The 25,327-nt window shown below is 41.3% G+C and overlaps 10 protein-coding genes, 1 non-coding gene and 2 further genes across 11 annotated transcripts; 2 read left to right on the forward strand and 11 right to left on the reverse strand.

Moving 5' to 3' along the window:
- Window positions 1-745: 745 nt before the first annotated feature.
- Window positions 746-2,062, reverse strand: Ecym_2465 (uncharacterized protein; the record flags this gene model as incomplete). Its single annotated transcript, XM_003644960.1, has 1 exon — window positions 746-2,062. The coding sequence occupies one exon, from the start codon at window positions 2,060-2,062 to the stop codon at window positions 746-748; it is 1,317 nt and encodes a 438-aa protein (XP_003645008.1).
- A 695-nt stretch (window positions 2,063-2,757) lies between these two features.
- Window positions 2,758-4,584, reverse strand: MUB1 (MYND-type zinc finger protein MUB1; the record flags this gene model as incomplete). The annotated part of the gene is made up of 1 exon (XM_003644961.1): window positions 2,758-4,584. One exon carries the CDS (start codon window positions 4,582-4,584, stop codon window positions 2,758-2,760), a length of 1,827 nt encoding a protein of 608 aa, XP_003645009.1.
- A 282-nt stretch (window positions 4,585-4,866) lies between these two features.
- Window positions 4,867-5,493, forward strand: VPH2 (Vph2p; the record flags this gene model as incomplete). The annotated part of the gene is made up of 1 exon (XM_003644962.1): window positions 4,867-5,493. The coding sequence occupies one exon, from the start codon at window positions 4,867-4,869 to the stop codon at window positions 5,491-5,493; it is 627 nt and encodes a 208-aa protein (XP_003645010.1).
- A 218-nt stretch (window positions 5,494-5,711) lies between these two features.
- Window positions 5,712-6,854, reverse strand: SRT1 (ditrans,polycis-polyprenyl diphosphate synthase; the record flags this gene model as incomplete). Its single annotated transcript, XM_003644963.1, has 1 exon — window positions 5,712-6,854. One exon carries the CDS (start codon window positions 6,852-6,854, stop codon window positions 5,712-5,714), a length of 1,143 nt encoding a protein of 380 aa, XP_003645011.1.
- A 370-nt stretch (window positions 6,855-7,224) lies between these two features.
- Window positions 7,225-8,202, reverse strand: OAC1 (Oac1p; the record flags this gene model as incomplete). The annotated part of the gene is made up of 1 exon (XM_003644964.1): window positions 7,225-8,202. One exon carries the CDS (start codon window positions 8,200-8,202, stop codon window positions 7,225-7,227), a length of 978 nt encoding a protein of 325 aa, XP_003645012.1.
- Window positions 8,203-8,784: 582 nt separating this feature from the next.
- On the reverse strand, window positions 8,785-11,267 carry Ecym_2470 (the record flags this gene model as incomplete).
- Window positions 11,268-12,375: 1,108 nt separating this feature from the next.
- Window positions 12,376-12,813, forward strand: SRP21 (signal recognition particle subunit SRP21; the record flags this gene model as incomplete). Its single annotated transcript, XM_003644965.1, has 1 exon — window positions 12,376-12,813. The coding sequence occupies one exon, from the start codon at window positions 12,376-12,378 to the stop codon at window positions 12,811-12,813; it is 438 nt and encodes a 145-aa protein (XP_003645013.1).
- Window positions 12,814-13,064: 251 nt separating this feature from the next.
- Window positions 13,065-14,762, reverse strand: SSH4 (Ssh4p; the record flags this gene model as incomplete). The annotated part of the gene is made up of 1 exon (XM_003644966.1): window positions 13,065-14,762. The coding sequence occupies one exon, from the start codon at window positions 14,760-14,762 to the stop codon at window positions 13,065-13,067; it is 1,698 nt and encodes a 565-aa protein (XP_003645014.1).
- A 644-nt stretch (window positions 14,763-15,406) lies between these two features.
- On the reverse strand, window positions 15,407-17,353 carry RRN3 (rDNA-binding RNA polymerase I transcriptional factor; the record flags this gene model as incomplete). Its single annotated transcript, XM_003644967.1, has 1 exon — window positions 15,407-17,353. The coding sequence occupies one exon, from the start codon at window positions 17,351-17,353 to the stop codon at window positions 15,407-15,409; it is 1,947 nt and encodes a 648-aa protein (XP_003645015.1).
- A 512-nt stretch (window positions 17,354-17,865) lies between these two features.
- Window positions 17,866-20,069, reverse strand: Ecym_2474 (the record flags this gene model as incomplete).
- Window positions 20,070-20,571: 502 nt separating this feature from the next.
- Ecym_2475 (uncharacterized protein) lies at window positions 20,572-22,275 on the reverse strand (the record flags this gene model as incomplete). The annotated part of the gene is made up of 1 exon (XM_003644968.1): window positions 20,572-22,275. One exon carries the CDS (start codon window positions 22,273-22,275, stop codon window positions 20,572-20,574), a length of 1,704 nt encoding a protein of 567 aa, XP_003645016.1.
- A 404-nt stretch (window positions 22,276-22,679) lies between these two features.
- YKU80 (ATP-dependent DNA helicase YKU80) lies at window positions 22,680-24,515 on the reverse strand (the record flags this gene model as incomplete). The annotated part of the gene is made up of 1 exon (XM_003644969.1): window positions 22,680-24,515. One exon carries the CDS (start codon window positions 24,513-24,515, stop codon window positions 22,680-22,682), a length of 1,836 nt encoding a protein of 611 aa, XP_003645017.1.
- A 175-nt stretch (window positions 24,516-24,690) lies between these two features.
- Window positions 24,691-24,763, reverse strand: Ecym_2477. The gene has a single exon. It is a non-coding gene; the product is annotated as a tRNA-Lys (tRNA).
- Window positions 24,764-25,327: the final 564 nt, after the last annotated feature.

Here is a 25,327-nt window from a genome sequence, read left to right on the forward strand (position 1 = left end):
TATATGATAACTTGATGTGGAGCCTGCTCTCGTTAATCCCTCCGAACAGTTAAATTGCATGTATGGTTAGTTGGTCATGCTGGTATTTTGTATATTTTGCCGTGATGTTTTTTTTGTTTATGGAAAGCTAGCACTTTACCACTGGCAGACACGGTGGATGACATCCGCAGGTCAGTTATTGCACAGATTAATTATTATTTAATCTCCTGAAAATAATTCCCACTTTCTTTTATCACTATTACTATTGCCCTTTATTACATTATTTTATTTTGTTTCAGCCAATTGGTTTGCCATATCGTTATGAACATGGGATGATCATTTGCCCATTCGTTTATTATGAATGGAAAACTTATTTAAATTGAAAAAAAAATATCACTAATATTTGAGTTTTACCTAAGACTACCAAGCCTTGTTTCTTTGTCCACACGGATTTGTAGTTTTTTCTTTTGCTTGATTGACTCCTTTCAATTGTAATAGTTGAAAAATTACTAGGTGCAAACCATATAGGAGCGTGTCCAATTCCTCCCTCAGTGCCCGGATGCTGAATGAGGATTATCAGTCTTGTTTTTTGTCAAAATTACGCAATGCTTATGTATGGAAGATAGGATAAGTATGTATATGGATGTATTTTTTACACATGATTTATCTAGAGAAGACGTTGTTTTTTAGGTGTATTGTGCTTCCCCAGCTGCTCGCAGTACTTGGTGGTGAAAGCAAGAGGCTTGTTGGGGAGGGGGTTAGTCCACTAAGGCTGTGTGGTGTGCAAGCCTGACATCTTTGCCATCTCAGCTTGAAGTAATTCATTAAAGACTGAATAATTGTCCAAGTATAGGTGATGGCCAGATTGTGGAATCACATGAACATTTGATTCCTTTCCTATGTGCCGAACGATGAAATCAGACGCCTGTTCACCACCTTTGCAATCCATCCAATCCTGATCACCGTACATCCATAACCAGTCACATTGAGCCTTAAAAGAATCTGCCGCTTGAGAATTAAAAAGCCTTGATAGTAGTGGACTTCTGGGATCACCACCGCATTTCAATACAAAACTTAATAAGTATTCTCCAGATCCAGGCTTATTAAATATTGCGTAAGCGTACCTGTGTAATGCTTGAAACTGGGACTCACCCATAGTACCCTCATTCAAAAATTGTTTAAAACGACGGAACGACCAACCACTGGTGAGCTTCGATCCGAAAATACCACTATTTCGCACCAACGAAAAGGGTGAAAGATTACGATCCCAAAGTTTCACAAACCACCAAGGAGGTTGCTTTATAACCTTATTAGATGGACAGATTCCAGCAGGTGAACACATTATCAATTTTTTCAGATGCTTTGGGCGGGACTGTGCATAGAGCGCAATCAAATAAGCACCCAAGGAATGTGCCAGAACCAAATTTCTTTCTTGGTCCTCCAATAAACCCCGTTTTTGAAGCCATATTTCAAACCTATCATGGAACCAATTCTCAACTTCGGATGCCGTATTTTTATTTATACTGAAAGGGAACTTGGGTCTCGAAGAAAACCCATATCCTGGAAAGTCTATAGCGTGAATTGTCCACGAATTGTTCAACAGCTTTATATTCTCAAAGTTTTTCAGAAAGAAACCTAAACCTGCACCATACCCATGCACAAAGATTAAATGGTGCATCTTAGAGTCCTTCGGGTTAACTGGAGGGCTATTAGGCCTTATGCAAAATTCATTAATGTAATTTCCTTCTTCGTCTACCGGAGTCCTGATAATTTCACCAATCTTGCCATCAGCAGCAGAAGGGAAAAATGGAAGTGTAGATAATAAACCTGTTTGGAATTTATCAACGTCATCATGAAAGATTTTATAATCTTTCCATGATTCTTTAAGGGGCATGGGAAACAGCGATGGGATATTCAAAAGAATCTCCATTAATGGAATCGCAGTCGGAGGTGTAGGCTTCGGTGAAGTGAATGAAGACATATTTGCTCCATATTTGTTCCTCTCAATAGAAAACTGTGAACTATTGATTAGACATCTTAGAATGTTCGGAACAGGTGAGGCTTTATTATTTTTAATGAACATTATACTAGTGATGAAAACAATGTGGTCTCAACAATACAGGCTATACCCGATAATTAACTTGCAGCATTAGACAAATGAGAGGAATTCTGCACAAACTATCAACCTAGCCCCCAAAACACTGGTAGTTGCGTAACGGTGTTCTTTCTCCGTAAACTTCGATAATATATATTTGTGTATAAAATGTAGTATGATTCAAGAAATATGAAAAATGATCCGATTTTTGAAGGGAACTTTTTCAACATTATTTTGATGGGAAAAGACAACTTCTAGTTCTTTAAACTGACATCAATAAAAATGATTACAATTATATATATATATAACAATGACAGTAGAGAAGTATAGGAAAGTTTATGTTGGTGGAAACAAATAAAATATGAAACGAATCTTACCAATTGAGAATAATAGTTTCACTATGAACTTCTTAGATTATCTGATGAAAAAGAAAACTACACAAAGATCAGTCAAAACATATAGAATCTTTTAAATAAATCCCAGAACTCAAAGAAGCTTGAAATGTGAACAAGTAACACTAATTTCTATTCCTACCCAGCATCTTGTAAAAACGTTTAGAATAAAAAAACGATTAAAATAAAATCTAAATGATGAAAAACGAAATGAAACAAGTTAATAGAGTAAATTAGTTTTCTTTTTGTAAATGTTTCATAATATTTTAAAAGGTCTCTTTCCATCATTATTTATGAACCTCCTATTGGAGGATTCTCTGATGTGTCCACAAACTCTCCTGCCGATTGATTGGCGATCCCTTGGGGATCTACTACGTTACCCCGCGCAGTCATCAATATAGATTGATCCACTTCTGTAGCTGCAGTAGTTGTTGTGGTCGTGGTACCAGCTGACTGACCGGCAGCATTTGGCGTATGTGTACCTGTGGTGTTTGCAGTAGATGATGTGCCTGTAAATACTGACCCAACGTCGTGACACCAGTAACGATGATAAGCCCATGACTGTAGTTGGCACTCACAACTACAGTATTTAGTTCGCTTACAACGACGACACTTGGGGAACTGTTTAGGGTGATCTTCCCACTTCCCACAGAAAAAGTTGGCGCATTGTCTCACACCTGTAGCTTCTTGCTTACGACAAGAGTTTCTCATGACTACCGAACTCCAATAAGTTATGTTGGCATCATTCTCAACCTTTACCGTATACCTTTCCACTAATGCAAATAAATTCAAAGTTTCCCTATTAATAATCTTATTCCAAGTTTCTTCATCCAATTCCTTAGATATTTTATCATAATCCCATTTATAATTGAATCTTTTTTTCATCTGAGCTTCATCGTACATTCGAAAAGCACGCCATACATCCGTTGTGTTAGCCTTTTTAAGTTTGGTAAAATCTGCCAGGCCCAACATAGAGAAGTTTGGAGACCTCTTGGTTTGAAATTTTTTATTATCTTCCTCACATACAGCATTTATCTCCATGAGGAGTGGATCTATAATGATAGGCAGTTTTTGTTTGACCTTGATATGCTCATCCTCATCAATCAGAGACAAATTCGTGAAATCCAAAGGAGGAAGAGAATTGCTTAACAGCGTGAACCGTTCTTTCGCACGCTCTAATATAGGCCGGAATGAGATGGAATCTACCAATGAGACTTTTTGTAAGTACGGCTTAGTTGCTGTACACTTTGTCAAAAAGGCCAATAGCTGAACTGACCAAGTGATGTCATCAAGTTTCGGAATGACTCGCCCCAAGAAAAACTCTCTGGGGATGGATAAGACAACATCAGATAACGGGTGCTCTTCACCTGTAATCCCCAAAGTGCCCTCCCATAGCGATTGAAAGTCCGTATCCAATCTCGTAATGGGAGGTACACAGTTGTGCATAATCATATGTGCAGGATCATCAACTAGACTAGGAATATCATCACCAACTAAAACCTTGAACCGCTCCATATTTATACAAAGGCGCAGGTTTGGATGTGACTTGTCCATTTTATTAAAGAAGCTTTCCATCTCCTCAGGTTGTAGCTGGAAAATATCCCCATTTGCAATAGACTTGAAGTCAAAGTCAATAGGCTCATCCTTGAAGAAATCAAAGTTCTTGTGATATATCATGTAGTTGTCCAAGACCGTTGTTATTATAGGAATAACCCCACTATGAGCAACCTGCTTCCTAATCTCTTGCGTACCCCTAGTGCCCGTAAGAACCAAACACTGAAACGCTAGCGTCCACTTCCACGCAACCATCGCCATCTTCCGCTGCCTCGTAATTGAATCCACCGTCCCCATACGAAACCCAACATGCAGTCCAAAACACAAATCATGTAAAGTTAAATAACAATCATGCAAAATCGACACTAACCGCTCCAAAGCCCCATCCTCTGACATAGTCTCCCTTACCTTAGCCGAGCTAGACGTCAGAAACGTCAAGTGGTTCAACGAGTTAATCAATGGTAGGTCCGCTACATTATCTAATGCTCTTCTGTCATAAACAGTCTGCGATATTATGAAGCTAGCCCTATTCGACAACACTGACCTGTGGTTCAGCTCCCTCATCGTTAATCACAGTGTCTATATCAGTCGCTGAACTCTCCTGGTGCGCTTACTCCTACTTTCTGAGCTTTTGTTCTCCTAGGATGTAGCTGGTGTCGTTCATTTCAAACAAATTTGCCACCCTTCTGGTCCCATATAGGGTATGCCGTAGAACGGAGTGTTCAACCTGTCATAAACTTAATAGTTACACAAAGCTGATAGGTGCGAACACTAAAGCAAGAAGAAGGTTCAGTACATATAGAGGGATCAGTTCGAAGAGGGTGGCAGATGGTATGAGCGTAGAAGATGTTTGGACTGGTATTAAACGAGCGACTTCGCGGTCAACTAGAGATATTGAGCAATAAGGACGGCGGAGGGGATTTGGATGCTTCTTTAGCTTTGCAGCAAGGTTGGATATCGTTCCAGAGCTTGGAAAGGCTGAATAGGCAGTATTTTACAGCAAGGGATGATTTCAGTGGGGGGGAGTGCATGCAGGGGCTACGGTTTCGAGTTGAGCCACGTCGGAAGAAGGGCGGCAGGTACACAGAGGAGTTTCGGAGGCAATTGGAGGAGTTGAGGGTGTTGGAACAAGAACGGGAGTATTGGAGGCTTATTGGGAAGGATGAGGAAGACTATAATAAGGGGCGGGACAGCCTTCTGCAGATCAACAAGCAGATTAAGGAGCAGATTGCGGCGGTTTTTAATATTCTGCTTACAGTTTTTGGTGTGACGTATGGCGTGTGGTACGTTTCAGGTACTTCGGTCGTTCTCGACTTGCATGTGAGGGTGCTATTATGCTTGTTTGCTGGTATTGTTGTGTTGATTGCAGACGTTGCGATGTATAACATGTATGGGCGAAAGATCGAAGAGGCCAGGGAAGTGGAACGGACGATAAAAGAAGAAAAACGTGTAATTACAGAGCTAATTATCTAGAAATGAAAAGCAGAGCTTATTCTAAGAATGTTTTGTTGTTTGCTGGTGATTTTCACGGTCAGAGATAGGATATATGATTTGTGAGATCTTTTTGACGAAAGAGAGTGGAATTGATATTAAATTTGTAATCAAACAATCGATCGACAGATTGATTATATGAGCCAAGGCAGTCTGACGAGGGACTATGATGTTTTAATATATTATCTTGTTTTTTAGTTTTATCTGTCAGTTACAGATACAGCTTTTGGAGGAGGAGGAAGTTTATCAAGCCTGACTGGGACCCTTTTCCGCTGTCTAAGCAAAGTAGTTGCAAATGATCCTACGCGAGTCCTTAACTTCTCCCTCTTTCTTGCCCTTTGCAATGTTGTAAAGAAGCTCCATTTTAATAATATTAAATAGAAACTCCTGAAAGTAAAATCGGGCCACATGCATTTGGAAAACTCAATTACAGAGTTTTCATGTGTCTGCCACAACATGTAGTCGGAGAGTCGGGTATGCCCACTAGTCCGAACCAAAATATCAGCTTTATTAGAACTTGAACCCAAGTACATTGCATTAGTCAATTGTTCTACAGTAATTTCCTCAGTACTCAAGACTCCATTCTGACAAAGCCTGACCAAATCGTGCATGGAGTGGTAGATATCGTTTCGCGTCGTGTATGGTAAACATATGTAAATGTTAAATGCCGTGTTATGTTTGGTCATTGCCTCAACATAACTGATCTTGTCATTTAGTTCATCGGCTAATAATGCTCTGTCACCAACAACTAGCAATTTAGCTCCATACAATCGATCCTTTAGGTTGTTCGCCCTATTTGCTAAATCTTGCAACCGCCTACTCAACATGTCAGTCAATGTGTCAATCTCCTCCTTGGGCCTATTGAAATTCTCAATAGAGAACGCGTACGCGCTTACCACATCAATACCCACCTTCTTACATATGTGTAACGTCCTGAACAATGTTAGACTGCCTGCTTCATGCCCCCGCTTAAGAGGAAGATTCAACGACTTGGCGTACCGTCTATTCCCATCCATAATAAATGACACATGTTGTGGAAGCGGCCCCATCTGCAAAATCTTGATAAGAAAATTCTGAATAAAATTAACAACAACCCTAATTATACCAATCTGAAACAAAATATTGGTAACCTTAACCCTTTCATTCTGATAGTGATGTCTCCAATGCCCATGAAGAATATCAGACAACTTCATTTTAAGCGTGGGCTGCTGCGACGGAAGCGATGCTTCTTCTACGCATATTTCTGGATCCTCTTCTAGAGGTTGTAAGTTCCACTCCAATTGAACAACCTGATCCTTTCCAATACATCCATTCCGCTCCTCCTGTATAACTTCTATACTCATGTTTACTAATATAATCACTGCTGTCCTAGTGTTAGGAAGAAGGAAATCTACTAGTCTTTTTGTTGCCGCCCTTTTGTACTATCCACAGATTATTGCTATTGTCCTGCGTCAGCGAAACATGATATTTAGATCTCAGCATGGTTTGGTTCCAAATGGACTGGGAAAAGATATTTAGAGACGTGATAAGCGTTGGGAATGTGTTGATGGGTGTGTAGAGATGTGGATTTGTGTTTGGGGGTGATGGTGGGGGGTGAGGTGCGAGATTTTGGAGGAATATAGTTGATTTATGTAGATCTATATATAGATGTCTATGTGGATATGTAGATACATATAGGTACTAATAGATACAGAAATGGATGGGGGAGGAGAGTCATGGTCCTAGCAGAATGGCTTCAGCGTGGTATACAAGATTCATAGTTTGTTCCAAGAAGGTTAGACACAGGATAGTGTGTGGGCATATTCTTGAGAGTTGGGCGGCAAACCCTTTGTACAGGGCGGAGGGGCCTTCTATCTTTATGGTTTTGAGAAAACAATCTATTGGGCCCTTGTAAAGGGAGCCAGACTGGTTATAGACTCTTGTTAGTATGACATCCCAAGGATTCATCACGATGGCAACGCCGACGCCGGATATGGTGGAGGCGATGAGATGCAGAGAATATCCATCTTGCATGTGGGCATTACGTAACAAGAAGTTCTTGGCGGAGTTGTAAATTGGCAGTTGGACAGCAGATCCGGCGCCGGTTCTCAAGATTGCAGCGTCAGTACCGTGAAAGAGGCCTTTAATGCCATGATTTTTGACTATACTAGTGATACCATTCCATATAGAAGAGTATCTAGTTTGTTGACCAACTTGTATGGCAGAGGAATACGATTGCATTCTTGTTTTGATTAGATAGAGAGGAGAGCCTATAACCGCGCCAATCATGCCGGAGAGGGTGCCAGCCACTATGTTAACCGCCATATTTTGATGGACATAGGGGTTTTTTGTTGAGAAAAGTAGTTTATTCGTTTCTAAACGTATGGGTTCATAGAAACCCAGACGTGACCCATTAAGGCCAATCTGGTATATATATGCACAGTTCAATCCCTTTTGGAGGCCTCTAATTCCTTCCGTTTTACCAATGAGGCCCATAGCTTGGAATGGGTTCTTGTAGATGGTCTCACCGACGGCAGATAGTTCTCCCTGTAACTGCATTCTCGTTTTTGCCACTTCCACTGGATTAGTGAACGTGACGGCTATGCATGCTGCCAAACCTCCAGCGATGAACGAACCGGTTTTGCTGATTCTTTGAGCGGCATTTCTCTCTCCTGCTGGGGAGTCAGATTGGTGTTCTGATCGTGAGGGCATCTTTCGATTTATTTTGTTTTGTTTTTTTTGGTTTTTCTATGTTCACTAGCTATAGACCCTTGAAAGTGATCGATAATTCGTTATCACTACGTTGGCCCTTGTGTATTGGATACGTCAGACAAGTTTTGAATTGAAATTAGGCTGTCAATGATTTAGAGTCAAAATACATGTGTCTTTGCAAGACCAATTAAATCTTCACAAGGCCCTTCGGAAAAAAAATTGAAAATCCAACTCTTAAGGAATACAGAAGAGTGGCTTCTTCATCGAGTATAGCAAGTGTTCATGCATTCAAGTGAATTGATCTATTTAAATTCAGACCTAAGAAAACTAGGATGATGAAGCAGAATTTATCTACGTCTTCCAAGCAGGCTGTAAGCTGAAGTGATATATATATATGGTTATCAACCGGTGAACAGCGATGCAATGATGCTGATAACGATGGTGGGAAGGCAAGTCAAAAAAGGTGGTACTGGTAAAATAGGTGGATTTTTTGACGGCGTTATGTTAATCATTCAGCCATTTTGCCCGAGATTGTGGTGGGCTGATCTATTCTTTTTATACGCGTCGACATCAAAATAAATATTATCTGAATCTATTTAATTGATTACCACATTCAAGACAGTAGCGTGATTTAGAATCCTGAAACGAATTTTTGTTTGCGGTGGTGACTAAGTCACCACCGCAAATATCGCACAAGATTTTCGGACTATTTGCTGTCCCTGCTGCTGAGTTTGCAAGATTATCATCGGTGGTACCATTAGTGATCGAGTGGGGCCGCCTTAGTGAGCTAGTCATGCTTGTGTTAGATTTATTTTCGTGGCGGTAGAGTTTGCTTATGCAGTTGGCCGCTGAATGGGGAGTATTCTTGTTAGTGTTCACAGTACCGGAACTTGCTGAATGGGATATGCTATCCGCTGGGAGATTACGATCTGCAGAATATGCATTCAGATCTACGTTTTCAAGCATATTGCAGACCTTCATCCTCACGGTTTTCGATATGTCCTTCCGAAATACTCTTATCACCCCAGATGTGTCTGTTGTGACAATAATTTTCCCAAAAGATTGTTTCATCATTGGCAAGTGCTTGTTCAGTTTTCGATTTTTATCAACTTTTTCAGGATGAGGGTCGGTCCAACTTCTTATAGAGTTCCTGCAAGTTTGTTTAGGTGAAATTAATATATCAAGATCAGTATCTTCTTGTGAGAATTCTGTCATCAATTCGCATATTATATCATTGGAGAGCGATAAAATCTGTAGCGTTTCTAAGGGGGCTACTTGGGCTGTTGTGGCAGGATGGTGGTGTGCATGAAACGTAATATAATCCGAGTTCTTGAGATAATTGTCTCTATTTTGGTGTGGAATGAGGTGATTATACAATGACTTTTTATTTGCAGTTTCGACACCATGACTGGCTTTCCTGAATAAGTCTTTCAACTTCCTGGAGCTTCCATTGGAGCTTACAGACTCCTTTTTTTTACATAAAAGCCTGTTAGATTTGGCAGATGAAAGGCTATCTGCAGAATCTGATTTCTTAGTTTTGTCATCGGTGCTTCGCAAAACCCAACCGTAGATGCAATGATCTTCACTGGCGCTCAACACTAGCGAAATATCATTATCTAACGCCACGTGGTGAGCACAAATTTGTGATGATTTATTGTCCAATCCTCGTAGCTTCTCTATCATTTTCATCGTTTCCATATCATATATTCGAATCCTGGAATCATTAGACGTTATTAGTAGCTTGAGATCATATGATTCCCCGGAGTTGAAGAATTCAAGACCAGTAACTTTGGGCCCCTTTATTTGTTTGTCCCCAGAATCACATGCTTCATTCAACAAGTGGAATGAGTGCTTTAATTCCAATCCCTTGGTCGATAGAACGTGAATATAACCATTGAAAGTACCAACAAGTGCTAAGTTGCCATCAGGCGAAATATCCAATGCGGTTATTAGATCTTTACAGTCATAAGTGTGAACTGTCTTATTATCTAAAATAGACCATATCCGTAAATTGTGGTCCAAGCACCCCGAGAGGAAGAAGCGATCATCACCGGGATGAAATTTAACACATGTCACAAAATCCGGGTGTTGGAAAGTATCCAACGAGACCTTACGCTCAGAATGCCACAGTTTAACTGTTCGGTCCATAGATGCAGTTAACAAGAATGAGTTTTTGGACCAATCGCAATCCAAGATATCCTGTGTATGCTCGTTGAAAATACGATAGGGTATTGGATGGAATATGGGCGAATATAGAGATATTTCTTCATTGCCGTTACCGTGATGACTCTGTGTATTAGTGTTAGCCCCTATGGAACCACTACCACTTAGAGGTTGCTTGACTTTCCTATACTTTGCAAGCTGGTTGTTCAAAATCGATATTGTCTTGGTCCGTGAACGGTCTATGTTCTGAGAGTGATCAATACACCACCTCTCCATTGGGGAAGAGATAACTTTCCATATATTTAACAAGTTGCTCTTACCACCAGTCGCCATATATTTACCATCCTTACTGAATTTCAAAACCCAGATGGGCTTATTTTGTTCCTTATTCATGCCAGATGCACCAGACACACCGGATTCACTGTGAGAAGAACCACCAACTGAGCTTACACTCTGCATAGGAGACAAAGGAGCCTCCGCAGGAGGCCTCAACTCCTGTGCAAGGAATAGCCGCCGAAATTGCTTAACCCCTTCCTTTTCTTATACAACTTAATATACTCCGGTTGCTTCAAATATCGCACAAACTCATTTTCCCCTTTAATTCGGTCAATTAGACTCAACAATTTCAGCTGCTCACTGAGCCCATCCTCCGATGTGCTCCTCTCCTGCTTCTTCTTCCCCCTAGAATTTACCCCCCTATCATCCTGCCTATCACCCCTCTGCTTCAACTTGTTATCCGCGACTGCTTTTTCACCGTCACTCTCACCATCGTCAACCTCCTGATAATTGGCATTGACAGCTTCCTCCTTCTCTGAATGCCTTACACTAGACTCATCACTCTCCCCACTATCCAATTTCGTAACCACTGATGAACCATCTGATATGACTGTTCCACGACGCATGCTATCTTCTCTAACCAGCTGATGCCTGCTACCAATACTACTACTGCTGCTTTTTCCTTCTGCAGCCGCGTTGATTATTAATATTTCTGTTTAATTTAACGTCCAGCTAAAAAAACCACCCGTAAACCGACACTGATATTACTTATAAGAATACCCCGAATATATACATATATGTCCATCCAAGCCCCTATCTGAAGACTTCCCTTTTACCTTACTTAGCCTCTAAAAAAATTAAATTAAAACACTAGTTTGCCTCTTACTCGATGATTGTTCTACCTAATTTCTTGCTGCGCCGATACTTTTCTTGTTCTAGATCTTATCTACCAGATTAAGCCTTTATATCACTTGTGTAGTCGTTGCACAAGCTTAATATAAGTACTTTAATAATAATTGTATATAGTCTTATTAGAAACTTTGATCTTTCCCCTGCCTGACCTCCGCTAACCAACAGCTTACCAACCACAAAAGAAATTGAAAATCCTCCTTCTAATTGTCAAAAACCCTATTTGATTATCAAATAACCTTGTAGATGTTTTTATAATTCCGGTAGCGAGGTACTTCTTGAGTTGTGCCGCCCGTTTAGATTAATAATGCGAGTAAAATGATTTCAGTTCCAATTTTAACTGTTCCGCTCCGCTGTCGCTTGGGTGTTACCCGGCTTTGGCGATGTTTGGGACTCGGCGGCGGCGGCAAGCAAGCATGGAGTTGCAAGCAGTGCTGTGCGATGGTCGGCCGGCTGACCATTTCAGGACTTTGGAGTGCAACTGCAGTCTTAGTCGGGTGGGCCGGGCGAGGTGTCGGGCTGGCTGTGTGTCGGGAGGGCGGCAATTCTGTCGACCGAGGTATTAAGTTGGGACGCGGTACATTGGCTAACGGCAAGGTAAGAGTGTGGAAGGTGTTAGGTTGCGTGGGAAGGCAGTCATGTAAGGGTTGTGTTTTGAGGTGTGTTTAGTGAGGAGCAGACTCAAGCGTGTGGGTTCAAATTTGAGTGATTTATGAGAAATCTATGTAGGAAAAAGTGATGTTACGATGCGAATACTGGGGAGCATAAGCAGTCAAGATAATCTATCTACATATATATATATACAAGAGGAGTTAGAGGCTGAGGATGTCGGGTAGCAAATCGTTGGATCTGTATATTGGTAACTCTCTGGAGGTGGTTTCAGCGAATCCCTCGCAAACGGTGATAAGTTTTACATATAGGAACAGTAGTGACAATGGCTCACAGGTGAAGTTCAAGACGCGTAACAACCATTTGGGGTTGAATTATAAGTTTAAGACGAAGAAATCCAAAGATGTTTCGAGAGTGTTTAGTGCGTTGGGTCCACGTGGGGTTAGTGTAGAGACTGGTAAGGTGGAGAAGAAGAAGACCGGGTTGAAGAGTAAAGATATGGCTGGGATAGCAAGCTTGATGGTCAATACGGAAGTGAAGGAATATGTTCCAGAGCAGCCGAAAGTTGAGAACAGTGGAGGGACATCCTCTGGTGCAGGATCGGCTGCGGGTGGGCGCAAGAAGAAGGGCAAGAAGAAGGGCAAGAAGCGTTGAAGAAGGAGGTAGGTTCTATTTGTGATGTACGCAATATTCAAAGTATGTAATTAGATGAACTAACGAACGGGCTTGGGCACACGTTTTACGAGAAGTGATATTATTATATTATTATATTGCCCGGAGGGTCGGGGGAGAGTTTTAAATATATCTTATATTATATATGTATGAAGGTACTAACAGAACTGAAGCTCATTTAATTATTTACTCAGAAAGTCGTTGCGATATATATAGGAACAGCGTTTTTGGTTCTATTTTTGGTTCTTCATTTTCCTTCTTTTCTTCCGAACTGCGGATTTGGAGCCCTTCGATCCCCGGGATAACAAAGGTGCAGCAGCAGCGGCTTCATTCTCGGTAATATCACCAGGTAGGTTGCGCCCATTGTTCATTTCTTCACCAAGTGTTTTAAAGTGGGTGGTAGTGGTGGATGTGTTTCTTTCGTAGCTGAGCATGCCGGGGAAACTCTCCGAGGAACCTTGAAGATTGTTGCTGATGGTTGAAACCGATGTTGAGGGTCTATGACCCAAGTTAACCTTTATGTTACCAAAAAAACCTAGCTCATCTTCTGGATAGGTTGGGGGTAAGTCGTCACCCTTTTGAAGTATCAAATCTGTCTTTGTTTCATCCCCATTGTATGCAGGGGGGATACCAATGTCACCAAAAAGGCTACCGAAAGAATATTTTTTAACATTTGCCTCCACAAATACATAGCCCAAGTTACCCAAGTTGACGTGCAACTCTATTTCATCGGAATCAACACATGCTTCCTGTGGATCATGGACGAGAAGTAGTTGCTCGTTAATAACATCAGATATCTCTTTCTTTTGACCAAGTTCAACGTCTGCAAGTTCATTGCGCAACTCGACGTTGTCTATATCATCCAAAAGCCCATTTTTGGTATAGGTCCTGGTATATGCAGCGTTCATGGCACCTATACCTATAAACAAATCGATCCCGACATTGTGAGTCAAGTCCATAAGCTTCTTTCCGTTGTGTGTAATAAATATCGTCCCTGACCTATACCGATAGCCTACCCCAACCACATCGCCTTCCTGTAAACTAGGCAACAAAGTGCTTGCATAGAATGCGTTATTAATCCTTAGTTTCCCTGTAGACTCATATGCAATTGAATAGGGACACATGCCCGGCATAGAGAAATATGGATAAGGGCAAGTGACTAATCCAATGCTGAATATAGAATTTGACATAAATGTATTCTTGAACTTGTAAACCTTCACCTCAAAATACACCGCATCCCGCTTATTAAATGGCAATGGGTAGTTCATGATTGTCGAGGAAGACTTGTTATACTTTGTAAACGTAATATTCAACTTGTCTTGAATAAGAAAGCTAGGAAGAAAGTTCCCTGAAACATCAACATTATCATTAATCGATGGTAGCAAGTAATACGCCTGTATACCTCTATCCTTGATGCATTGCCTATCAGATGCATTGACGTACGTCCCAAATGGCTTCACCATCGGCGGATTCATCATTCGAAACTCCTTAGCACGCTGGTAAAGCTCAATCTCAAATCGTGACATCTTCGTAAGCTGCTGCCGCTCCACTTCGGTCAGATCATCACTACTCCCTGACCCCTGCATAAGCAGAGAGCTGTCCAGCAGCACCCCAGCAGATTTCTTAAAAAAATTCCGTGGCAACAAACCTGATTCCTCGTTATACTCCTCTTCATCTTCATTGCCCTGACAAAACGTCAGATACGCCGCCATAACAACCATAACAACTATCAATACCCCAAACGCAACGCCCAGAGACATAAGAAATGCCAAACTAACAGTATCTGGCCCAGTTCCTACCTCATCTTGCTCACCATCACTCACTGATATACTCTCCGCCCCAATAACATCAAACTGATTAACAGATTCAACAAACTTCCACTCACCTCGCTCATCCTGATCCGATTGCTGTTCACTATTGAACAGGAACATCCTTCAAGCCACTTATTTTCCTATCGTAGACCCTATTATATATTATAACCTTATTCAAAATACCACTAAATTATTATTGATAACCGGGTACCCTCTTCTTATGACAGAAGATCATCTCACTAATCCGAATAACCCCAGGCTTATAATATATACCTTTGTCTTTTTGGGAAATTAGGGCCTTATCCCATTCCAAACGTAGTTTGAGGAAACGACTACTAAAACTTCTCAAAAGATATGTTCGAGGAAATCGTGAGAGATGATATGGAATTTTGACGGGCCCTCCAAAAGTCGTAAAGTATACTACCAAGAGTGTTGGGCTTGGTGAGAGTGGCAAGGGTTGTTGGACGGGCGAGTTGTTGCATAAGACGAGGTTGTAGGGCTGTTTTGGTTGTTTGGTTGTGTGTGCGTGGGTTAATGGGAGCCCGCCCGAGCGGATAGGTAACCGGGCTACTGCCAACAGGTGACTGTATAGGTATGTGAAATGAACACGAAGATGGGTGAGAATGATGATGGGAGACGAAGATGAGGGGGGAGTTTTGATGTTAAAAATATATCTATAAAGTTGTTATGCAAGGCGTCTGTGTGTTCAGGGAAAGCGGAATGGTGTAAACGGTTTGGGCGTTCTCGGAGGCGACAGCGAAGAATCAGGACTGCAGTTCATCGAGATCTTCACTTTCATCACTTTCGTAGTCTCCACTGATCTCGCTCCATTCTACGTAATATTCTTTCATCATTCTTTTGTACTGCTTGAGGAAGAGTGGATCGTAGGGGAAGTATGACTGGAGATCGATGAATTGTTGTCTGGCGGCAAGAGACCAGGAGGAGGAGGAACAAGAGGAAGAGGAGGAGAAGGCGGAGGAGGGGGAGGAAGAGCTACCTTCTACGGAAGTAAATCCATCGCTGGATTTGCCGATAATTCCGCGCAGGCGTTCGTTGTTATTATTTTCAATGATACTAAAGCAGTACACGACATCTTCATGTTGGGCAATGCGTGCAAACATGAGCATAACGTTTTCGTTGCAGAACTTTAGGGGATTGAATTTAGAAATGACCATCCTCTGGAAGAATTTATCGATGGAACATTCCCAAGAATTGCCGTCACGAAATATAGAGTGCCTAAAACAAAATATGTAGCATAGTGATTGGAACGCTGCATAAAAATGTTTGAATCGATCCATCCCGCCCGGTTGCTCTACTTCCTCCTCTCTTTCAAGCACATAACGGTGCAGCCAGGAGATAAGGTAGCTGGCAACGAAGACAATTTGGGTGTGTGTGAGCTTTTTTGCACGCGCTATGAAGGATCCAATGTACTGGAGCGACTTGATCTTCTTTTCGATGGTCTCATTGGGTGAAAAGGCAATGTCTATCAATGTTACCAGGAAAGCATCCATCAGTTCTGTCTGTTGTTGCGACACATGGAACATGAGATATTGAACAGATCTAGTATAGTACGTGGGGAGAATGTGCGATTTGAAGAGTGAGATGAGTGTATTAAAAGTGCTGATGTAATCTCCGTTTTCCAAGCTCTCTGGTGTCAAAGCGTTAGATAGCCTAGTCGTTATTAGTGTGAGAATTGTATCAAGTTTGCCAGATAGATCCTTGATATTTCTTGTGACATTGACATTGTATTCTTCATCACCGTCAATATTTTCGTTTTCTGAATCATCATCATCTTCTTCTTCATCTTCATCGCCATCGCCATCTTCATCGCCAACTTCATTATTAGCCTCACTATTGGAGTTCAAATCGCTTTCATCGTAGTTATCCTCATCATCCTCAAGCTCGTTGTCTATATCGTCTTCAATATCATCGTCTAGTTCATCCAGTTCATTTTGTAGCTCAACGTCAACTGAAATGATCTTTTCAATAACCATGGACCATGCATGAAACCGAAATTCAGGACAATACTCTGTTAACGTAAGCACATTACTGATAAAGTTCACTAGATTCTTCTTTGAATCGTTCTTGTTTGGGAAATACTTCGCAACATAAGAGTCAATAAAATTAGTGGACGAAGGAATGGCCTTTATGAAATATCTCAACATCTCATGATGCTTGATAGTCTTCTGCACTGGGAGCTTAAAGTTAGAAATCAGTATCATGGACACATCTTGCCACCATTTGGGCATGCTGGAACATAATATCTGTAGAAAGAATACATAGCTACTTAGAGTAAATGGGGGTAGACTCCACCACTTCTCAAAGTTAATTATTGCCCGAATAATAGGTACCCCCCTCTTCGTATCAAGCTTATTGATATTATTACTCAAAACTTCCAACAATATCGTCATATTCTCTGCAGATATACTATCAGGACTGCATGTTGGTACTGACAGTTGACTGGCTAGTGTATTCAACTTTGTAGCATCTTTCAACGTTTCCAAATCATCCAATGCTTCCATAACGTAGCTCTTATACAACTGAGATGAGAACTTTTCAGTCGTGATAGGCACAAGTTCTTTTCGATTATAACCATTAACCAAATCGTCTGCAAATTCCACTTTCCTCTTCTTATTACCATTATCGCCCTTAGTGCTTAATTCGAGATCTTGAGCAGACGCTCTCTTCTGAATATTCTCTACAGCTATCATGTTCACCTTTACTTTAGCTTGCTAGTAAGTCTGCCTCAAACTTATCCAATTTTAAGACCTGCTTCGATGCAACTATAAGCTCTGAACTGCTTCCGCTTTGTTACAAGATGCTTGATCCTCATCGCATACGTTTGTTCCCCGAAGGGGTCTTTCTATTAATCCTTGACTTTAAAATTTTTCAACAAAAGAAAAGACACACCAGTACTCCACCAACTTTCCATCAAGTGTTATCATCAATGAATGCATCGATCTAAAGACGCTGCTGACGTTAGCTAGTAGTTCCAGTATTTATCAGTATACTTCAAGCACATAAGAGCATGCGTTACATTTTAAAAATTACATAGTTTTCTTTTACGTAGGTGTTTGATATGAACTCCGCGACTTGTTACCGCAGGCATGGAATATATGACGACTGGGTCTCATTAATCCAAGTAAGACACATCCAATAGTTGGTCGTAATCGCCGTTGTTGTTTTTATTCCTCTTTTTTATTTGATCCCTCTTTTATACTTTCTACCTCATACTTTTACCGGGAAGCATGGAGCTTCCTAACTGCTCCGTACCAACGTAGGTCCAGCCGCCAAATTGTTGCTGGATGGATTCACTTAAGAAGTCATTGACGACACTGTCGACTGGTTTTTCCCTTGTGAATTCTTGGTCAAAATTACTGGTGTCTAGAGCACTTGTGACTGGGGGCTTGTATGGAGGGATGTAACCCTTCATCCACAATCTTTTCCAACTTAGTTGACTGAAGAATGGATGGCGTTTGATTTCATCAGGACCGTTGTAGCCTAGTCTTCTTTTTGGATCACGACATAATAATTCTATTAACAAATCCTTGGCATCTTTATCGAAGCCATCTGGAAACCGCAAAGGTTCTTGTAGAATTTTCTTATACATTTTGGGGACATCTTCATCGTAATACGGCGGCAAGCCTGTTAGCATTTCATATAATAACACACCAAGTGTCCACCAGTCGACAACCTTTGAATAACCTTGGCCTAATAATAATTCAGGAGCAAGATATTCAGGAGTTCCACAGAAGGTATTTGTTTTGTCCTGATCTTTCATATTTAGCTTGCATAGACCAAAGTCACAAAGTGCGATGTGCCCCTGATAATCCAATAGGATGTTTTCGGGCTTCAAGTCGCGGTAGATGACATTTAAACTGTGTAGAGTTTCTAAAGCGCATAACAATTCTGCGGTGTAGAACCTAGCCCTTGAAAGATCAAATCTACCCTCTTTCTGCAAGTGGAAAAACAACTCACCACCATTAATAAATGCAAGGACCAAATATAGTTTTTCTGGAGATTGAAAGGAGAACTTTAACGGTACAATGAATGGATTGTCAACTCTGGCCAAAACTGTGCGTTCGGCAAGGGTATGCGTGACTTCAGACTTCGAAACTATATATGACTTTCTGATCGCCTTCAGAGCATATATCTTATTAGTGTCTTTTTTTTGACTTGCATCACCTTACCAAATGAACCTTTCCCAATCACTTTTAATAGGTCAAAGTCGTCAATACTTAAAGGATTATTCTTCGAAGACTTATAATCAATGGTAATGTTAACCTTCCCTAGTCCTCTGTCGAGGTTTAACCATTGATGGTTATATAATCTGATATTGGCAGATGACTTAAACTGCAAATTTAAAGGTAATTGAAACGAGTCTAAATGGATATCCATATTATTATTCACTTTATTAAGCAAATCATGCAAGTCTGGATTCTTTGAACCGTTTAATTGCTGCCAGGTTTTCGAAGGAAGCAAAATAGATGGTATACGGGCGAACACATCAATTTTCAAATGGGGTAATTTACGTGTAACATCGAAGGTGGATATTTTATTAAAAACAGGATGTTTCATATTACCAGATTCTGGCTCAATGGTGGCAACAGTGTTGTCAAATTCAATAGTCAAATAAACAAGTGGATTCAAGCCCTCAGGATCAGGTAACACTATGGTAGCAGGTATGTAGTTGGTAGCAACATCCCCCGGTATCAACTTATCCTCATCCTCACGCAATGTCACCTGTTCCATAGAGGAAATCAACTCATCAACCGAGTTTGCAACGTTGCGAGATGGAGTTGAATTCACTCCTGACGATAATAGTTTCCCAAGAATTTGCCGGTTAGAAGTTATTGCAAATGGAAGCTTAAAAGATTCTCCGCTGTATATCTTAATCGTCATAATACCACTTGAATTAGATACTAGCTGCTCCGTCCGAGGTGTTTCTTCAGATGCTGCTACTGAAGACTGGTTCTGTTGTTGTGACAGTTGCTGCTGCTGCTGCTGCTGCTGCTGTTCACCAGCCGGCATTCCAACCCGCTCCTCATCAGCAACATCCGTTGTATCAGAACAAATATCCCTGTAGCTTGAATGCGCCGAAGAATTGATGTCCGTACTTCCACCATTAGCACTCGCCGTGGACACATCTGTGGATAGGCGTACTGGTGCAATTGAATTAAGAGTAGCAACAATCGTCTCTTTCCGATCTTTTGAACTGCGGGGGATATCTAACCGTGTTCCATCGCCATTCGCATTACCATTGTGATTTAAAACATGAGAAGCTGATGAGCGCCTACTCAGATGTGACAAAAGCCCGTGCTTCAGGCTATTGTTGTTGGTGTCTTTACCATCTGTTTCCTTCTCCTTGTCCTTTTCATCTTTGGACCTACCAAACTTCAACTTGTTTGTTAGTTTCCAACCGTACATGATATATGCTGGTACTCTTGGGTAATATGGATCTTTCCAAAACGGATGGAACTCGAAGAATAACTACTTTTATTTTATGTGTTCTTGTTTTGTTGTTCTCAACTGTAATCAAGTTCTTTATAATTGTTTCTTTTTTGTTCTTAACTTACGTTAAGTTTGCTGGTCCCAGCAGCAAAGCCCCGTAGCAGAAACGATGAAGTTGTATACATCGTTGATGTTAGGATATAATTAGAACCAAGGCTGGGACATGAGTAGCATCAGTTAGCCACGTAGCAGTTAATTCGGCGGTCAGATGGATGTTTAAAGCATCAAAAGATTCTTATATATTTTTCCCATACTATGCATGTGATACATATAAAAAGACTACATCTGTGTTAAGAAATTTAGATCGTTTCAATGATATGGACTAGGAGACGCTACCATTAGGGCTATGTAAGTAATAATAGGCTGACCGAACAAAGTTACTCTTAATTGTTGGCGGTGATACATATATAGTAGAATATCAAGTGCGGACTGTAGGCTCATCGGTGCCGATGTAGTGTTTGAACTTCAAGTGTTGTAGGATTGCAGCTATATCGACGTGCAGAAATTCACTAGCGGTCAAGGAGTATTCTGACTGGTCGTTGGTGTATCTTTCAATGTACACTCTAATTGTGGCACCGGAAGAACCAGTGCCTGATAGTCTAACGACATAGCGGGTGCCGTTGGATAGTTTAATGAACAAGCCTTGGTGGTCTGAGACGGAGCCATCAAGATCAGTGTAGCTGAAGTCTCCTGTGTCGACAACGAGAACTGATGGCCAAGGTTCGAAGGGCTGACCGATGACGGACTTGTCCTCAACAAATTCTTTTAGTAGATTCATAATGTTGGCGGCGTCGGAAGTAGAGCAGTTTTCGAAATCGTAACGGGTGAAGAACGTACGACCATACTTTAACCAGAATTCATCCTGAATGGCCTTTATAGAAGCAGGTTTTTCAGGGTTTCTCCTGTTATAAATGGCCAAGACGTTTAACCAGGCGATAATGGCCCAGAGACCATCTTTTTCTCTGATATGGTCGGACCCAGTACCAAAGGATTCTTCTCCACATATAGACAACTTTTTGGAGTCAAACAAGTTACAGAAAAACTTCCAACCAGTTGGAACCTCGTAACAGTTCAAGCCATGCTCCTTTGCTACCAAGTCAATTGCGCCGGATGTTGGAAAAGACCGGGCCAAGCCGTGGATGCCGTTCTTCGCAAAATATGGAATTTCTTGAGCGTACTCTGCAATGATTGCAACAGAATCACCTGGCGAAACGAAAGCGGGTCCAGCACCGTAGATCATGTTTCTATCACCATCGCCATCAGAGGCAGCACCAAAGGCAATTTGTTCCTCGTCTACCCTGCTTACCAAATCATGTGCATAGGTCAAGTTTGGATCAGGATGCAAACCACCAAAATCTGGCAGCGGGGTACAGTGTTGCAAGAAGTGCTCAGGAAGCCCCAATTCGTCAACAAATATAGCCCTGCCATATGGTCCAGTAATACCATTTAAAGCATCAAACAAAATCTTGAAGTCATATTCAGACTGTGCCTTCTGTAAGAACGACTTGATCAAGTCAAAATCAAAAATTTCCTTCACCAATTTAACATAGGCCGCTGTTGTGTCAATAATGTCAACCAACAAATCCCCATACTTTTGGTCGGTGCCGATCCTGGATAAGTCAAGCTTAGGAAATGGCTCGACAATCTTGTAATGTGTTAATTTCTTCGATATCTCATACATGGCACTTGTGACCTTTTCAGGAGCAGGGGCGCCATTAGCCAAGTTGTACTTTATACCAAGATCGTTGTCTGGGCCACCCGGATTGTGCGAAGCAGTCAATATAATACCACCGGTGACCTTCTCAGCGTATGTCCTAATCAAATGTGAAGCAGCTGGAGTAGACATTAAACCGTTCTGACCAATAATCAATTTTTTGACTCCATTTGCTGAACCCACTTCAGCAATCTTTTGCATCACAACATCATTGTAGTAGCGACCATCTCCACCAACAACTAAAATCGCATCTTGGCATCCTTCTGGAATAGCCTCAAGGATTGCTTGAATGAAATTTTCTGTATAATGCTCTTGCTGGAACACTTTGGTCTTTTTCCTCAAACCAGAGGTTCCAGGCTTTTGGTCATGGAACGCTTTAGTAGGGACGAGCTTCACGGAATGAGACATTGAGACTCCTTGTAGTAGTAATGTTGAAAGTATAAGAAGATGAAGAAGTAATTTCAGCTTCTATAGTTGTTTAATTGTGGAGGAACCAATCTATAGCTCCAGAATTTTGAATTGATGTGTTGTGCTTTGCGTTTTATACATATAGCCTTTTTTGCCGTTTTCTCCACTCCCCGCTATCAGTGGAAGTCCCAACATTGCTAGGAGGTGATTCGATGCCGTAAGACAAGAGCGGAAATGGATGTCTGCCTTCGTTATAAGGATGGCTCTAGTACGATTTACACGGCCAATTATGTAATTAGTGTATTATTCGTGGATTAATATAAGAAATCAAGTGAGATATATAAATATTTAACATAAGTTTACGTAAGGGTATAAGGCAAAAACTATTAAAATTGGACAGAAAATCAAGGTCGCATGGATTTCCCAATGGAAAGGAGTTTCTCGAGGGAAGGAATATTTGTGTCAATGTCATTATCGTCGTCGAAGATTTCATCTGTTGGGGCAAATTGGTTTGGGTATTCCACCTTCTCAGCGAGCTTGACGCCCAAGCCCAGTTTCAGTTGACTTGCCAGGTCAGCAGTGGCTTTAGGGGCACGTGGAGCGATCTGCTCCATTAGAGAGTCTGCCATATTGCCAATTGAAAAGGCATTTTCCTGTCCAAGGATGAACCTTTGGTGGAAATAATCTAGAAGAACCTGCTTTTGGCGATGAATTGCAATTGCAGGGATACAGATCGGATCCGAGACTTCCTGCAGATTAGGGTCAGACGGCAGTGGTAGTGAACTATCTTTCATGAAGGAAGTAAAAGGCTGTATTGAGCTGTTAGAACACCAGCTGGTTTCACTGTGATGCTCAGTAGCGTCTGAATCCATATCCATTAAGTCTACCAATTGGTCCATTTTAGCATCCATGTCCTCATCTTTAGGATATTTGTTTGTGAAGGGTAAAAAGTCGCAAGCACGCTCGTCTTCAGCAAAGGGCAATCTGCATAGCACTAAAGCACGTTTTGGTTCCGCCTCTGGATTATCCGAAGTGCGTTTTTTCAAGTTTGAACCTACCAGCAACGGGCACAGCACGACCATCTGCACTTCACTGTTATTTTTCTGGACATATCTAGCAATTGCCAGCTTTTTAGATGTTATCATTGCATCAACTAGAGCTGAAAATGCCATAAAATCAGCTTCAGAACCCTCTCTCGTATCTGCAATGATATAGACCGATTCACCGCATAGATATTGTCTTGGAACATTAAAAAGATCGATGAATCCACGAATATCCAACCCTGGAGTGGTCTGGTAGATTCTTTCAGATGCAAGCACGTCAGGTAACGAGATATAATCAGCTCCATAGCGGAATGCCTTGACAATATGATCCTTCGACACAGTAATAGCTTCGTATTCCTGATCCTCTTTCTCACTGGGTTCATGTATCTCGTACTCGACAACAGACTTTAACGGTATGTAAGACCCATCCTCGGTCTTCTGCACTTGTTTTCTGCTGAGCGACGTTACAGCTTTTGTAGCCGGATATCCTTCCACATTGATACACATGCAATATGGATCATCCTGACAAGACTCAAGGTTTTTGAAATCGGCACCCAGCCTCAGCTGTCCTTGGAAGACCCTTACAGGCTTTATAGGGCGATGGTTGACTTGTTCAATCGTATGAAGCATCTCTCCAAGTGTAAATTTCATGGAGCCCTCATGCAGAGATACAAGTTTCCCCCATTTGGTCTTATGAAAATCATCCGGGAACTGCTTACCACCACAATACACCAAGATCAGCCGTAGATCAAGGTTTGCTTGTATCACTTCCAACTCATCGTCATCTATATCCAGCCCATCCAAATCATCTGTCACCGCAACTAACTGCTTCAATACCTTCTTTTTCTTAAACTTTTCGTTTATCTGGACACCAACAGCAAGCAACGCTTCTAGCATATAACTCCTATCATTCTCCAGCAGATCCAATTCTCTAAGAGTCCTTAACCTCTCGCATATCTTAACCAACGACCGCAGATCTAAAGGCGCAGTAGGCGGATACACTTCAAACATATTCCTAACATCACTGCTGTTTTTCTCCATTGAGCAGTTGGCCAACACGACCTGCGTGTAATCGGTCTTTCTAGCTTTTTGGCACTTTTCAAACAGTGAATACTCCAAATAAGCCTCGAACTTTTGAAGATGCTCTTCCATAGAGGCAGAATAATCAATTAGAAACGTAGTGCATTCCTGCGACATAATTCTGGTCAAACGGGTGAGACAACGGAAACTACTATATGAATACCAACGCTCCTTCAACCGCTGAAGCACTCGTGGAAACAATCACAATTGATTGTATCGCATACAGCATCCAAGTAAAAAAAGAATATAAAAGTTACAAAAATGAAAATCAACAAAACTATTCGCTGAAAAAAGCCCTGTACGGGGCTCGAACCCGTAACCTTATGATTAAGAGTCATACGCGCTACCGATTGCGCCAACAAGGCATTGATGACCCTCCTGAACCATAGTTAACATATCATGATGGACTTTGTGCACGTGATCGTCATAAAATTATTAAGGATCACCTCGACGTTACGATACCGGACGAAGAATTATCTCGATAGTCAACAGAAAGCTATATAAGGAGACCCAAACCTAGCGATTAGGCTAGATTAAATCATATACTAGTTCGGCTTAGGACACTGGAGGGTAATTGATTAAGGTGAGAGACTATATAAGCAGTAGCTGATCATCAAGAAAGCATTATCTGGCACGTGACGAGATAAGCCAGCTAGCACGTGACCTAAAGTTAGTGGTCCTCGACATTGTCTAAGAACAGAATACCATTGGTATTGACGAGAAAGTAGCACAAAGCTCCGAAATAAACGTCCTAATAACAGTAGCGGCGAGCACGGGCGTAATGCCTTATGTTATGCACCAGGGCTTTCAATTGCTGCACGGTTGTCTTATCCTAGCTCGAAAAAGCATTACAGATGACGCCAGTTCACATTCAGGAGTTATATATGTCGTAGAAATAAGCTAGAAGGCTACAAAAAGACGCTGCATAC

This window comes from Eremothecium cymbalariae, chromosome 2 (genome assembly GCF_000235365.1).
Source record: "Eremothecium cymbalariae DBVPG#7215 chromosome 2, complete sequence".
Taxonomy (NCBI): Eukaryota; Fungi; Ascomycota; class Saccharomycetes; order Saccharomycetales; family Saccharomycetaceae; genus Eremothecium; species Eremothecium cymbalariae.